At 36.3% G+C, this 13,858-nt stretch overlaps 1 protein-coding gene across 1 annotated transcript in view; it reads left to right on the forward strand.

Moving 5' to 3' along the window:
• LOC308259717 (uncharacterized protein) overlaps nucleotides 1-11,981 on the forward strand; it is a gene marked incomplete at both ends in the record, with an annotated part of 51,779 nt that extends 39,798 nt beyond the window's left edge. Inside the window, one exon of the mRNA XM_080690937.1 lies at nucleotides 11,026-11,981. Within this exon, the coding sequence (XP_080547063.1) occupies nucleotides 11,026-11,981 (956 nt within the window). The remainder of the gene's footprint in view (nucleotides 1-11,025) is intronic.
• Between the last annotated feature and the right edge of the window lie 1,877 nt (nucleotides 11,982-13,858).

Below are 13,858 nucleotides of genomic sequence, written 5' to 3' on the forward strand. Positions count from 1 at the left end.
AACATTTTGTGATTCAATAAATGGTGATAAAAGAATTTTAAATCAGTAGATAAGTGTAGAATATTGGATAAATTCTGGAAGAGCAATGGCTATTCTTTCCCCTCCATTGTTACATGTCTTGAATAGGTCTCCCTCAGTATATGAATTTGTCTAGAGAATATTATGCTAAGTGAGATCAGCTAGTTGCAGAAAGTCAAAGGTCATATATTTTCTCTAATATGTGTGAGCTAGAGAAAATAGTAATTAAATAAGGCTTTAAACAAACAGGATAGAGACCAGTAGCATAGTAAAGGAGAGCGTGGGGGGAGGAGGGAAGAAGAAAAGGGAGAACTGATGAAGGAAACAGTTCAAATAGTGTTATGTCCATATATGAAGACAACACTACCAGCCAATCACACTAGAATGTTTGGAAAGAAGGAGAGTGCGATCCAGAGGAAATATACTGAGTGCCGTGTGCATGTATGAGTGTATCACTCTGAACCTCACTATGACATATAGTTATAATGTACCAAAAAAAGTACAAAGTATCTTACTTTTTACAACTGAGAAAAAATGTCTTTTATCTTATCTGTCCTACTCCATTTCACAGTATACTTCACTATTATCCAGTTCAATTTCTCTTACAGAAACAGAAAATAAAGAATTAATCAAAGCAGTGCATAGAACAGAGTGGAGGATGCTAACTGTGGTTTGAAGCAAGAACCAGGGTTCCAGGATGAATTGCTAAAGGTCTATTTCTGAGTAATTGTTTAAAGATATCACCACAACTAGGAAGAGTATCCATTGTGTATATGCCACATTTTGGTTATGCATTCATCTGTTGATGGACATGTAGGTTGGCTCCATATTAGGCTATCGTGAACTGTGCTGCTAGAAACATTTATATGCAACTATCATTATAGTGTTCTGACTTTACTTTTGAAAAGATACTGACAAGTGGTGTAGCTGGGTCACATGGTGGTTCCATGTAACCTCCGTATTGATCTCCATAATGGTTGTAGTGGTTGAAACCAGATATAGGGCTTTAAATAAAATAAAAAGAGAAAGAATATGCTACGGCATCTCTTGCAGATCTTGAGAAAGCTCGATCAGGGGATTCGCAAGGGCGTAGATCCCCCATGAAGTATGTCTAGCATTCCTTTCTTCATAAAATTATTTTAGGATTATTTGGATTAATATGTATAATTGGAATTTTATGTATAAACATTATAACTAAAACTGATGGGCAGCGGCACGTGAGAGACTCGGGAAGCAAAGATTCTTTCCCAAGGATAAAGTTATTGGGCCAAACATTAAGTTCAAACTGACCTTAATTAGAGCCACTGTATAAGATTAAGTTTGGGTCAGCCTTGTGAAGTGAGGCAAAATAGACTATCATTATTTAAATGTCTGACACCCTTGCCCTAAACTTTATAACAAATAATAACTATTTCCCGTCCTTGGAAATCCTGCTTGCATGACTATGCCTTTGCTTTTCTGCCAACAAAAAAGGTATAAAAACTATAACAAATCCTGAACAAAATGGAGAAAGATGGAGAAAGATTGATCTCGTGTGGCATTCTTCTCTCATCGGCCTCGGTTTCCCCCTCATCAACACACGAACCCCGACTCTGCTGGGGCTGGACCCCGGCATAATGGCGCCTACAGCGGGGCAAGATTGGTGAGTAGTCCCCCTCATTTTCAGGGAGCCAGGTAGATTGCTCAAGGGTGCTGCAGACCCCCTGTTTCGTAGAACAGGTAAAGAAGGGCAATGACGTTAAAGATGGGACATACTGAATCAAAAGAAAGAGGTTTCTTCATTGATATTGTATATGATATTGCTAAGCATAAGAAAAGAGGTATCTCAGTTTTTACTCAGCAACTTAGACACTTTCTATCCTTTCTACAAGAATCTTCTCCTTGGTTTCCTGAAGAAGTAACTTTAAATTTTAAAACATGGAACAAGTTAGAAAAAAAAAAAGAAAAAGAAATGAAACTATACTAATCATGGACTGAAAACGGTCCCTGTAAAAGCCTTTTCTCTACTGAATCTTTTTAAAGATTCCTTAAATACAACTCATGGGGCAATTTGTCTGGCCACTAGAGTGGCTACCTGGGAGCAAGCACCTCTGCTCTCTTCTGAAACAAAACCTGATATTTTATTAACCTTTGGCCGAGGGCATGCCTTTGTTTTTCCACAGAATGCTCAAACACCTTTGTGGATTCCTGATCAATTAATTCACCATTATACTACATTGCTCTTAAAAATACATAAAATAATAAATAATAAAAATAAAAATACATAAAAATACATACTCTTTAAAAATTGTGCTATTAGTTTTTAAATCATAGCATATCAAAATTAATATCAAAGTCAATAAAATTCTGATTAATATATAAATCATTTCACATATACATATAAGTGTCATTAATTCTTTAATATGCCCTCTTTGCTTCTCTAGTCTCAAAATAACAAATGTTCTAATGGAGCGATGTTGCTCTATTCCAGAACTCAGCTCTCTATTGAGTAAGGACACAGGCATCTTGCATCAATTCTAAAAAGCAACACTACATCCCATCCTGGTATACACAGTGTTTGATTCTTGAATAGGACAGAAAATGAAAACATCCTCAATTAAAAATCCAGGAGAAGTTAAAAAAGGAATAAAAAAGAAAACAAAAACTACCTGTTTGGAGACATAAAAGATTTACAAACACATAAGCAAATTAAAAAAAAAAACTCCACAAAATTGCATCTTAGAAAATTACATTCATGGAAAATTTCCAAGCCCTGGGGAGAAAGAAGAAACAGCTGTCGAGGCTCATGAACTCTCAGGGAAACCTCTTTAAACTCTAGTTGGAAGGCAAGGAGCAAACTTCTGTTTCTTCATTTGTTTTCCTCAGCCATGTTGGAAACAGCACATGAACAGTCCTGAGCCCAGTCTCATCTCAACTCTCAGAGATGCTCTTCCTCTTTCTCCTAGATGGAAAAGGAAGAGTTGGCACAGGCATCCCAGCTTGAAGAGACACAGGATGGAGTTTTCTCCATAGAGAATGGGAGATTACCATCACCAGGATTTTCCAGGAACTGATATATGGTGAGGCTTAAAATTTCATACTTATGTTTTTAGAGAGAATCTCATTATTTTTTATGGTGCTGGGGGTAGAACCCAGGGGCATTAGACCTCTGGGCTACACCCTCACACCTATTTTATACTTTATTTTGAAACAGGGTCTCACTAAGTTGCTGAGAGCCTCACTAAGTAGCTGAGGCTGGCTTCGAACTTGTTCTATACTCCTGTCTCAGCCTCCCAAGTGCTGGGATTACAAGCGTGCACCACCACGCCCAGTGAGAACCTCAAATGTTGACATGGTGCTTAAAAATATGGGTGTGTGGTCAGGCTACCTTGTTTAATGTCATGTGTGAGCCTACCATTACTGGGAGATCCTGGATTCCAAACTCCTCTTTAATAGAATTGCATTAACAAGTCCAATGGACGTACAAACAAATAAAATAATACATCTGGTGTTCATAGAACAACATTTGATAGATAACAAGTGCCCCAAAAAACAACAATAACTAATAGCAATGGCTATTTTAAAATAATCCTTTTATTGAAGTTAGGGTGGTAAAAAAAAACCCTATTTCTTGAAGTTTAATAAAATTAGAGCACTATCCAGATTTTCATTTTCAGTTTAAATCCCAGTAAATAAGTATTGTAACATGTGAAATTTTTTTGTCCTAGCCCTCCAATTAAATTTTAAACTTTCATTTTAAATATTTTTTCCCTATCATTTACCCTCTAATGCTCTCCTCATCTGGTGGTTCAAGATTAAGAAGTGAAATTTTCTGATATAGGGACATGATACAATCAAGTGATATAGTATCAGCCATACTTATTGATGTAGAATATAACCTTTAGTACTTTTTCAATAAGCACAAACCAACAAATGATACAAAGAAGGACATTAAAGGTAAGAAATAGGGACTCATGTCATGGAGTGGACTCTACAGATCTAAGTATGTCCACTTGATTTTTTAAAAGTAGACTTGAGTACACTTGATGTCATAAATGGCATTAAGTCTTGTCTCAAAATTGTTTAGGAAAAACGGAAGTGGCTGATGTTCTGAACTGCCATATAATTAGTTGAAGTGAGTGTGACATTTTCCTTAAAATGAGCTAAATCCCTAAGAATACAGGAAGGAAAAATGTTCACACATCCTTTGGAAGTTCAAATGTAGAAACAGAGAGATGGTATTGTTTTTTTCCAAAATCCAAAAATAATAAAAATAGAAGTGTTATGACATTTAGGGAAAATCAGCAGAGGTACGTTGAAGGGAGAGAAAAGGTACTGAGATCTAAAGAGAACATATTTCTTAGTCACAAAAAGGTATGTGCTTAGCAAAATGGAAAGGAAATAAATTCTTTAATGGTAACCCAGTTAAGAACATGGTGCATTTAATGAACTCACAGAGAGGATAATCAATAATAGGATTTTAATTGACAAAACTATAATAACAATATTTATTTAGAAATATGGAAACAGACATGATGATGTGCACATATATGCATATAAATATATTTGAAATTTACTATTTGAAATGTAACTACAAAAGACTACTTACAATGATAAACAGTATTACTCCCTCTTTAAATTTTTAATGTTACATGTACTTCAAGCTGAAACAGAAATTCAGTTATTTTCAGGAAAATGGGCCGTAGAAGTAGTTTGGCCTAAAATGACTTAGAAGGAAATAGTGGGAAATGTGGACAATGGATCACTGGAAGGCAAACTTCCCAAAGTCTCCTCCCTAGGAGATGGTCCAGTGCCCAGGGTCTGTGGTGTGAGGGGGCCTCAAGTGATCTCAGACAGCTCCAGCACTTTCAAGGGTATGGCTTCAGAGAAAGAAAAAGGCCATGTAGTGTTCGATAATCAGTATGGACAGGATAAGCTGTTACCTATAGGAGAAATTTGTGTGTTTTTATTTTCTAGGAACTGTTTATTGGGCCACAGAATCCCATTGTTTTAAAAGGAGAAATACTAACACACATCTTCTGTGATCAAAGGGCAATAATAATAAACAATAATAAAAATGTAAAACAAAACAACCCACAATCACAGAATCAAACCTGGAATTCCAAAACATTATCTTTCTAAACACATAGAAAATAACTGAAATTGTAGTAAAGAAAATAACAGTAACAAAAACTACATATTCCGAATATATGGGTTAGCCTTTTCAAAACAACCCTTAGTGTGTACCCATAGTGTGGCCAGTAATGGAAAGTTTGCAATCCTTTGAAATTTCAATACAACTTTTCCATTTATGTTACTTTGATATTTCTACTTTGCACATGAATTTAATTTGAACTTTATATTTCCATTCTGAACTATTTAGATGATGGAGACTTTATGCTTTGTGTTTGAATTCATGTTTAATTTTAATATACCTCCTATAGTATATATATATATATATGTGCTAAAAGTCTCTACCATTTTGTATGTTCCCTTCCAGATTATAAAATTATATTTAAAATATTTGTACAAATGGAGAGAAGTATTAGTTTTTTTGAGCCAGGAGTGGTAGCAATGCCTGTAATCCTACTACTTGGCAGTCTGAGATAGGAGGATATCAGGTTCACTGCCCTTAGCAATTTAGTGTGGCCCTCCACAACTTAGTGAAAGCCTGTTTAAAAACAAAAAATAAAATAGGGCTGGGGGTGTAGCTCAGAGACAGAATGCCCCTGGGTTCAATTGTTCAATTTCTCATTCTCTCTTTCTCTTCTCTTCTCTTCTCTTCTCTTCTCTTCTCTTCTCTTCTCTTCTCTTCTCTTCTCTTCTCTTCTCTTCCCTTCCCTTCCCTTCCCTTCCCTTCCCTTCCCTTCCTTTCTCTCTCTCTCTCTCTCTCTCTCTCTCTCTCTCTCTCTCTCTCACACACACACACACACACACACAGAAATGTTCTTTTTCTCACTTAATACAATAATTCTACACTTTATAAATATTTGAATTTAATTATTTCTTCCACAGCATCATGTAAAATTAAATTGTAATATTGTTATTTATATAAACATCTTTTTTTATTTTAATATTTTAGATATTTCACAGTTTTATATAATATTTAAACATCTTTCATATTGAAGTTTCCTCATGTAATTTCACTTTTAGAATATTTTTTTAAGGTTAGGGTTACTATGTTTATGATTCTAGAATCATGTTTATGATTCTAGAATTATTTATTAATGTGTTTTCCCAAGAATTAGACGAGTGAATCAGTTGTTGCAATGATAAGAGGTATAATTTATAAATAGCAATTTTTTTTGGGTGTATTTAGTCTAGGGACTGAACACGGGGACATTCTACCCACAAGCTACACCCAAAGCCCTTTTTATTTTTATTGTTTATTTTTGTTTCAAAACAGGGTTTCATTAGGTTGCTGAAAGTCTCACTTCAACTCTCTTTTCTGGTGGTTTCCTCAATAATACATAGCTATTACAAAATGAAGCTGAGCTGAGTGTAGTGGTGCACACCTGTCATTCCAGTACTTGGGATGCTGAGACAGGAGAACCGCAGAGTCAAGGACAGCTTTGGCAACTTATCTAGACCCTATTTAGCTCAAAGGTAGAACACTCCTGTACCGGAGAAAAATATTAAACAGATTTCTAGCCTTTTTGTTTTTGAGTAATAACTGAAGATTTTTAAATGAAATTTTTATTTGTAAAAAGTTTAGATTAACAGAAAACTTATTGAGATTGTATAGAAAAATCTGGTGTACCTCTCAGTTTCTTCTGATATTACCATCTTAAATTATCATAGATATTTTTGTCAAAATTATGACATAAGCATGAGCACATTATTCTGAACTACATACCCTACTTTAATTTTACTGAACTAATTTTCCTACTGCCTGCTTTTTCTGTTCTAGGATTCAACTTAGGATAACTCAAGACATTAAGAAAAATTACCCTTTCAAAGATTTAACGTCATAATCATGATGATCAAGCCATGGTGTGTGTGTGTGTGTGTGTGTGTGTGTGTGTGTGTGTGTGTGTGTGTGTGTCTGTGTGTGTTACTGGGGATTGGACTCAGGGGCATTCTATCTCTGAGCTACATAACACACTCAGCCCAAATTTACTATATTATTGTTTTTTTTTTGGAAAAGGATTTTCTCTAAGTTGCTGAGGGCCTTGCTAAGCTGCTGAGTCTGGTCTCCAACTTGAGATCCTGCTGTCTCAACCTCCAAATACTGGGATTACCAGCCTGTGCCACCAAGCTCAGTTTATATTCTCCATTGTTAATGTTTGGACAATAATTTTTTTGAATTACTTTATGTGATAAAAGGAAGCATTGATTTGTTTACATCTAATGGCTATTTCAGTTCCAAAATGGTAATGCTCTTTAAACATTTCAGTTAAGGAATCTGAAGATATAAGAAATATTTATCCAATTAATATAGGGTCTTCTTTGCCTCACACCCTCTTGGCTTCTTTTTTTGGTTGTGAGTGTGTAATGAGCCTATGTAAAACAGGAGTGGATGCAGGTAGAGCTGAGGCCACAATAATATATTCAGTATCTGCCTTGGACATTTAAGTGTCATGCACTTAAAAATGTATTTTTCAGCACATATGACCAAAGAAAAGATTTTAAATTTTTAGTCACATGATAAAATATTTAACATATTACCAGCCTTGGTCATGGTAAAACAGAAATTAGGGGTAAAAATATTAACATTGCTGCTGTTTATGAATGGAGGTGGCAGATCATCCTCACCCTAAAATCTCCTTTTCTATTGATTTTATTGACTTTATCACTATTTTTTATGTATCAGGCCTTACCTGCTTCTCCCAAGAACCCTACAAATTAACATTCTTTTGAAACCCATTTGCAAAAGTGAAACCTGCATTTGAAGGTACCTGATCTGTGCCATGGGACCCGTGGAAGAGCTTGGCTTTGAACCCAGATCTGCATGAATCTGCAGCCCCCGTTCCCAAGCATTTCACTTCATTCTTTTTCCTGCTCAGACCCTTGGGTAAACTGAAAAGAGCTGAATTGTACATTTATAGTGTTCTTTCCATTTTCAATAAATGAGTAAGGAAGCAAATATGATTCTACATGAGTCAATGATCATGTAGACTATTATATATATACATATATGTATATGTATATATATGTATATATATATGTATATATATATGTATACATATACATATATGTATATATATTGGTACTGAGGATGAAGCGCAGAGCCATTCTACCTCCAAGCCCTATCTCCAACCTGATTTTATTTCTTATTTTGAAATAGGGTCTCACTAAGTTGCAGAGGGCTTCACTAAGTTTCTGGGGCTGGCTTTGAATATATGATCCTACTGCTTAGCCTCCCGATTACTGGGATTACAAGCATTTGACCCACCACACCCAGGTTTCCTATACTCTTGACTCTGGTGAGAGCTTGAGGTGGTTGTGAAGTTCATGGTGCAGATACTGGGTAGGAAAGAAACCGAGGACTCAGGGAAATGGCTGTTTTAAAATAAGCAATGGCTGATTCTATTGTTTAAATTGTACATTTTTTAGTTTATTAACATTTAAAACCATTTCTGCCAACTGTAAGTAAGTGGCATAAAATGAGTGTAGTTTTAAATTCTCATAATAAATGCCATTTTTAAAGGAGCTATATTTTTCTATTACTTGAATAATTGTAAGCTGGGTGTGGTGGTGCACGCTTGTAATCCCAGCATTCAGGAAGCCGATACAGGAGGATCACAGTTCACTGACAGCCTCAGCTAATTAGTGAGGCCCTCTGCAACTTAGTCACACCCTGTTTCAAAATAAAGAATAAAAAAATAAAATAGGGCAGGGGTTGTAGCTCGGAGGTCGAATGACCCTTGAGTTTCACCCCTAGACCCTCAAAATAAATTAATAAATAAATGTAGTTGGTGCACATGAACTGAAAAGCTGCTAATTATTTTTATACTTTTATTGGTGCATTATAATTATACATCTTAGTGAGGTTAAAATTTATACAAATGGACATGCACACGTTCATATGTGGATGTGGTATAAATTGAACCCTCTCTCGTCAGTTTTTCCATTTTCCCTCCCCACCTCTCTCTCCCTACCATTTTGCACTATTCTACTGCTCATTCTCCTCAATTATCTAAAATCCTTCTTGATTCTTATTCTCTCTTTGGCTTCTACATATGACAGAAAACATTCAATCTTTTCATTTTCTGTGACTGGCAGATCTCACTGAGCATAATATTTTCTAGTTCCACCCGTTTTACTTTAATGACATACATTTACATACATACATTTACATACAACAATGACATTGTTCTCTATAGCTGAGTAAAAAATTATGATATATATCACATTTTTGTTATCCATTCATCTGTCAATAGACACTAAGTTTTGTTGCATAAATTGGCTCTAAAATTCTTGATGGAAAAACAAAATTCCTGCTTCTTTCCCTGTCCATCCAGTACAAATGTTTTGGGAACAAAGTTTCTGTGTATCATCCCATATTAAGCATCTGTTATTTGTTTGAATTTGACCTCAACAAGCATGAGTTTCCTACCGATAAAATGGAAATAATAAGACCCAGACTTAGTCAGTACAGCCTGTGTAATGCATTTAATTCAGTTATATTGTTTTTTTTTTTTTTTTTGGTACTGGGGATGGAATCCAGTTACACACCAGGCCCTATTTTTTTATTCTTTTTTTTTTAAATAGGGGTTCATGAAGTCGTACAGGGCCTCACTAAGTAGCTGAGGCTGTCCGCGAACCGTGATTCTCCTGTCTCAGCCTCCCAAATGCTGGAATTACAAGTGTGCGCCACCACGCCCAGCTTCATTCAGTTATTATTACATCACTTAGGAGTAGAATTTTTTGTTATATTTTTGGTGTGTTACTGGGGTTTGAACCAAAAAATATTCTATCATTGAGCTATATTGCCCATCTTTTAATTTGGAACAGAAGTTTATTGAGTTGTTGAAGGTCTAAGTTGGTGAGGCTGACCTCAAACCTCCTCCTCTCTTATACTTCCAAGTACTGGGAACATAGATATGCACCAACACTCTTAACATTATTGTTTACAGAAACCTCTGTTATAATTTTTAGGCGATGAATTTAAAAAAATCCTTAAGATTTAGTGTATACCTATTATGGGTCGTCTGTAGATATGTACTTTTCTAGAGCTCATTCTCTTTTCTAAAGAAGAAATTAAGTCAGGCGTAGTAGTGTACATTTGTAATCCCAGCATTTAGGAGTCTGAGACAGGAGGATCGTGGTTTGAGGACAGCCTCAACTACTTAGTGAGGCCCTATGCAACTCAATGAGACCTGGTTTCAAAATAAAAGAATAAAAAAAAATAGGGCTTGGGGTGTAGTTCAGAGGTAGAATGCCCCTGGGTTCCATTGCCAGTACCACACACACATACACACACACACACACACACACACACACCACAAAATAATAATAATAATGAAATTAAATAATTAAAAGGCCCATTTTTGAGAAGTCACCGTGATTGTCAAGTCCTCTTATAACACGTGTTCTTTCCCCATTCATTTGCAGATTTGAGCGTTCCCAGATCAGAGATGATGAGCCAGTTACCCCTTCCCCTTCCATGACAATTGCAGGCATGGCTGATCCAATTACATTTCTCATTTCTTCATAACATGGATGAGGATTCAGAGTGCTTCTCAATGATTCACGTTAGAGAGTCACTCATAAATTATGAAAGCTTTGATTTGAGATAAAAATATTAATTTTCTCTCCCACCTGTGCATACTTCTATTCCCTTTCATAGAACTCTAGCAAGTTTAAAGTACTCAATAATTCATCTCCAGATCAAATATGACCTCCAAATACTGCCCTCAATAAGTATCTAACTTTGCGTTCTTGTTGATAAAAGAAGCATTAGGGAAACTTTCCATTTGGGTGTACTCAACTACTGATGACTATAAAACAATAAACTGGTCTAAAGTAAATGCTAATTTGTCATAATTGCAAATTTACCAAATGCACACTTTACATTCACCTTTTTGTTGAACATCATGCAAAACCAAAGCTTCATAACTGAATTTGTCTTCCTGGGACTTTCGCAGAATCCAACCGTTCAGAAAATTGTATTTGTTATATGTTTGCTTGTGTACATTGCAACTATTGGGGGAAACATGCTAATTGTAGTGACCATCATCTGCAGCCCTGCTCTGCTCAGCTCCCCCATGTACTTCTTCTTGGCATTTCTGTCTTTTCTGGATGCATGCTTCTCCTCTGCCATGACCCCAAAGATGATTGTGGACTTGCTCTATGAGAGAAAAACCATCTCTTTTAAAGGCTGCATGATGCAGCTTTTTGCTGAACACTTCTTTGGTGGGGCAGAGGTGATTGTCCTCACCTCCATGGCCTACGACCGCTATGTGGCCATCTGCAAGCCCTTGCACTACTTGACCATCATGAACCGGAAGCTCTGTGGCATTCTGGTTGGGGTGGCCTGGATGGGGGGATTCTTGCATTCCATCATACAAATTCTCTTCACTTTCCAGCTGCCCTTCTGTGGTCCCAATGTCATCGATCATTTTATATGTGACTTGTATCCATTACTGGAGCTTGCCTGCACGGACACGCACATCTTTGGCCTCTTTGTGGTTGCCAACAGTGGGTTTATCTGCATCGTGATCTTCTCCATGCTGCTGGTCTCCTATGGTGTCATCCTGCAGTCTCTGAGAACACACAGCTCTGAAGGGCGGCGGAAAGCTCTCTCCACCTGTGGCTCCCACATTGCTGTTGTGGTTTTGTTCTTTGTCCCATGTATATTTACATATGCACGGCCTCCATCTGCCTTCTCCTTTGACAAAATGGTGGCGATATTTTACACCATGCTCTCTCCCTTGCTGAATCCTTTGATATATACTTTGAGGAACAAAGACATGAAAAATGCCATGAGGAAATTGTGGGGGAGATTGGTGTTGGTTTCAGATGAAAAGCAAAATTATTAAACTTTATAAAATAGTATAATGTGTAATGAATTCCAAATGGTGTTAGAGAAAACCTTTATAGGATACTCATTGTTAACAGGTTATAAAATTCTATTGAAATGTCAGTGTCATGGGATTAGAGATAATGTTTTCATCTTTTATCCTGTATCTACTCTGAGATGGAAACTCAATATACTGATATATAAATTGAAGAGAATTACATTTTGTTCTAATTTAGGATATAAATTGAAGTTTAGAAAGCAAAATTACCTACCAAACTATGGATCATCAATACCATGCTTTGGATAAACTTGTGGAGGGAAGACAAAACTATCTTAGACATTAGGAAGAGAAACTTACTCAAATTATTTTTAGATAAAATAAATTTTGATAAAGTTATTGGTTTCAGTGATTCTGAAGGAAAAGCAACTATAACTCAGAAAGGGCAGAAAGAAGAGCAAATAGCCAGATCCCAACACTCACTGTTCCTTATCACATGGTTCCATTGCTTAAGGTGAGTCCATTGCCATTTGCTTTAGAATCTGAGTCATTTCTGGGCACAAAACAGATGAATAGACCACTGATCTAGAATAGAAGGTGCAGAGACCAATTCTCACACTTATAGCCAGTTAAGTTTTGACGAAAGAGCCAAAAAACATAAGCCTAAGAAAAAAGTCTCTTCAACAAATGATGTTGAGAAAACTGAATATCTGTATGTAGAAGAAGTAAAGTAGATTCCAGATTCTCATTCTGCACCAAATCAACTCAAGATGAATCGAAGACCTAGAAATCAAACCAGAAACTAAAATTATTAGAAGAAAATGTAGGACTAACTCTCCCTTATATAGGTATTGGTAGACTTCCTCAATAAGTTGTCTCCCCAAAGTCCAGGAAAAACCAAGAATCAATAAATGAAATGGCATCAAGTTAAGAAAGCTTCTGCCAAAGCAACAGAAACAAGTCTTGAATATCTTGCTAGATTAAGCCTGATTGGCCTAGTGCTGCCTTGATGAGTTCCTTTTGTTCTGGCTACTGCTTTACACCAGTTGCCTACAGGAGAGGGAGAGGAAGCAGATTCCATGAGGGAGCCAGTATTAAGTATCTCTTCTTCAAATATTTTCAAAGGAAATTCTTTAGATGCCATAATACTGACCAAATTAGGACCAACTGCTAATGTAATGAGTTGACTCCTTATAGTCCTAAATGTGGAATAAAATCTAGAGGCATTAGATAAAGAGAAGTAGATTTCAAAGGAGGATTATATTCCAATTTACTTTGTGATTTTAGTTATTCTGACTTTGTGTACTCAAGTGAAAGTAATTATATTTTAATAGTAATCAATAAAGAGATTAATCAAATTTAGATATATTTTATATGCCATTCTATGGGGATCCTTACCCGGGACTTGGGAGGGAGAGAGCTGAAATGAAGGCATGGGAACAGCTGCCTGAAGAGCAGCTGCCCTGGAATGAAAACACGGACAATTGTCTCTTGGACAACTGAAAACTTTATTCTCTAAAACTAAGTTTTTATACCGTTTTCCCCTGCACCAAAACCACAACTTCAGAAGAAAGAAAAACATCAAAGTACAATCTCAAACACAATACAGAATGATTGATATAGAACATACGTCATATGCTTGCAAGAATACAATCATGGAGGGAAAATTAAAAAACAAGAAGAAACAAAGAGGCCTGGTTAAAGATTATTAAGAACATGATTACAGCCAGTTCCCGCTCTCACCGGTGGGTTGGGTGGAAGAAATTCCGGAAAGACCAGAAGTCACCCAGAGTCTCGGAAAGCTTGACCTTTCGCCAAACTACTCTTTCGGAACCTTTCGTTCTTCAGGCTTCTTCCATGACATCCATCACCATTCCTATAGGTAAGCTTATTTATAA

This window comes from Muscardinus avellanarius (genome assembly GCF_963383645.1).
Source record: "Muscardinus avellanarius genome assembly, chromosome: 1".
NCBI classification, from domain to species: Eukaryota; Metazoa; Chordata; class Mammalia; order Rodentia; family Gliridae; genus Muscardinus; species Muscardinus avellanarius.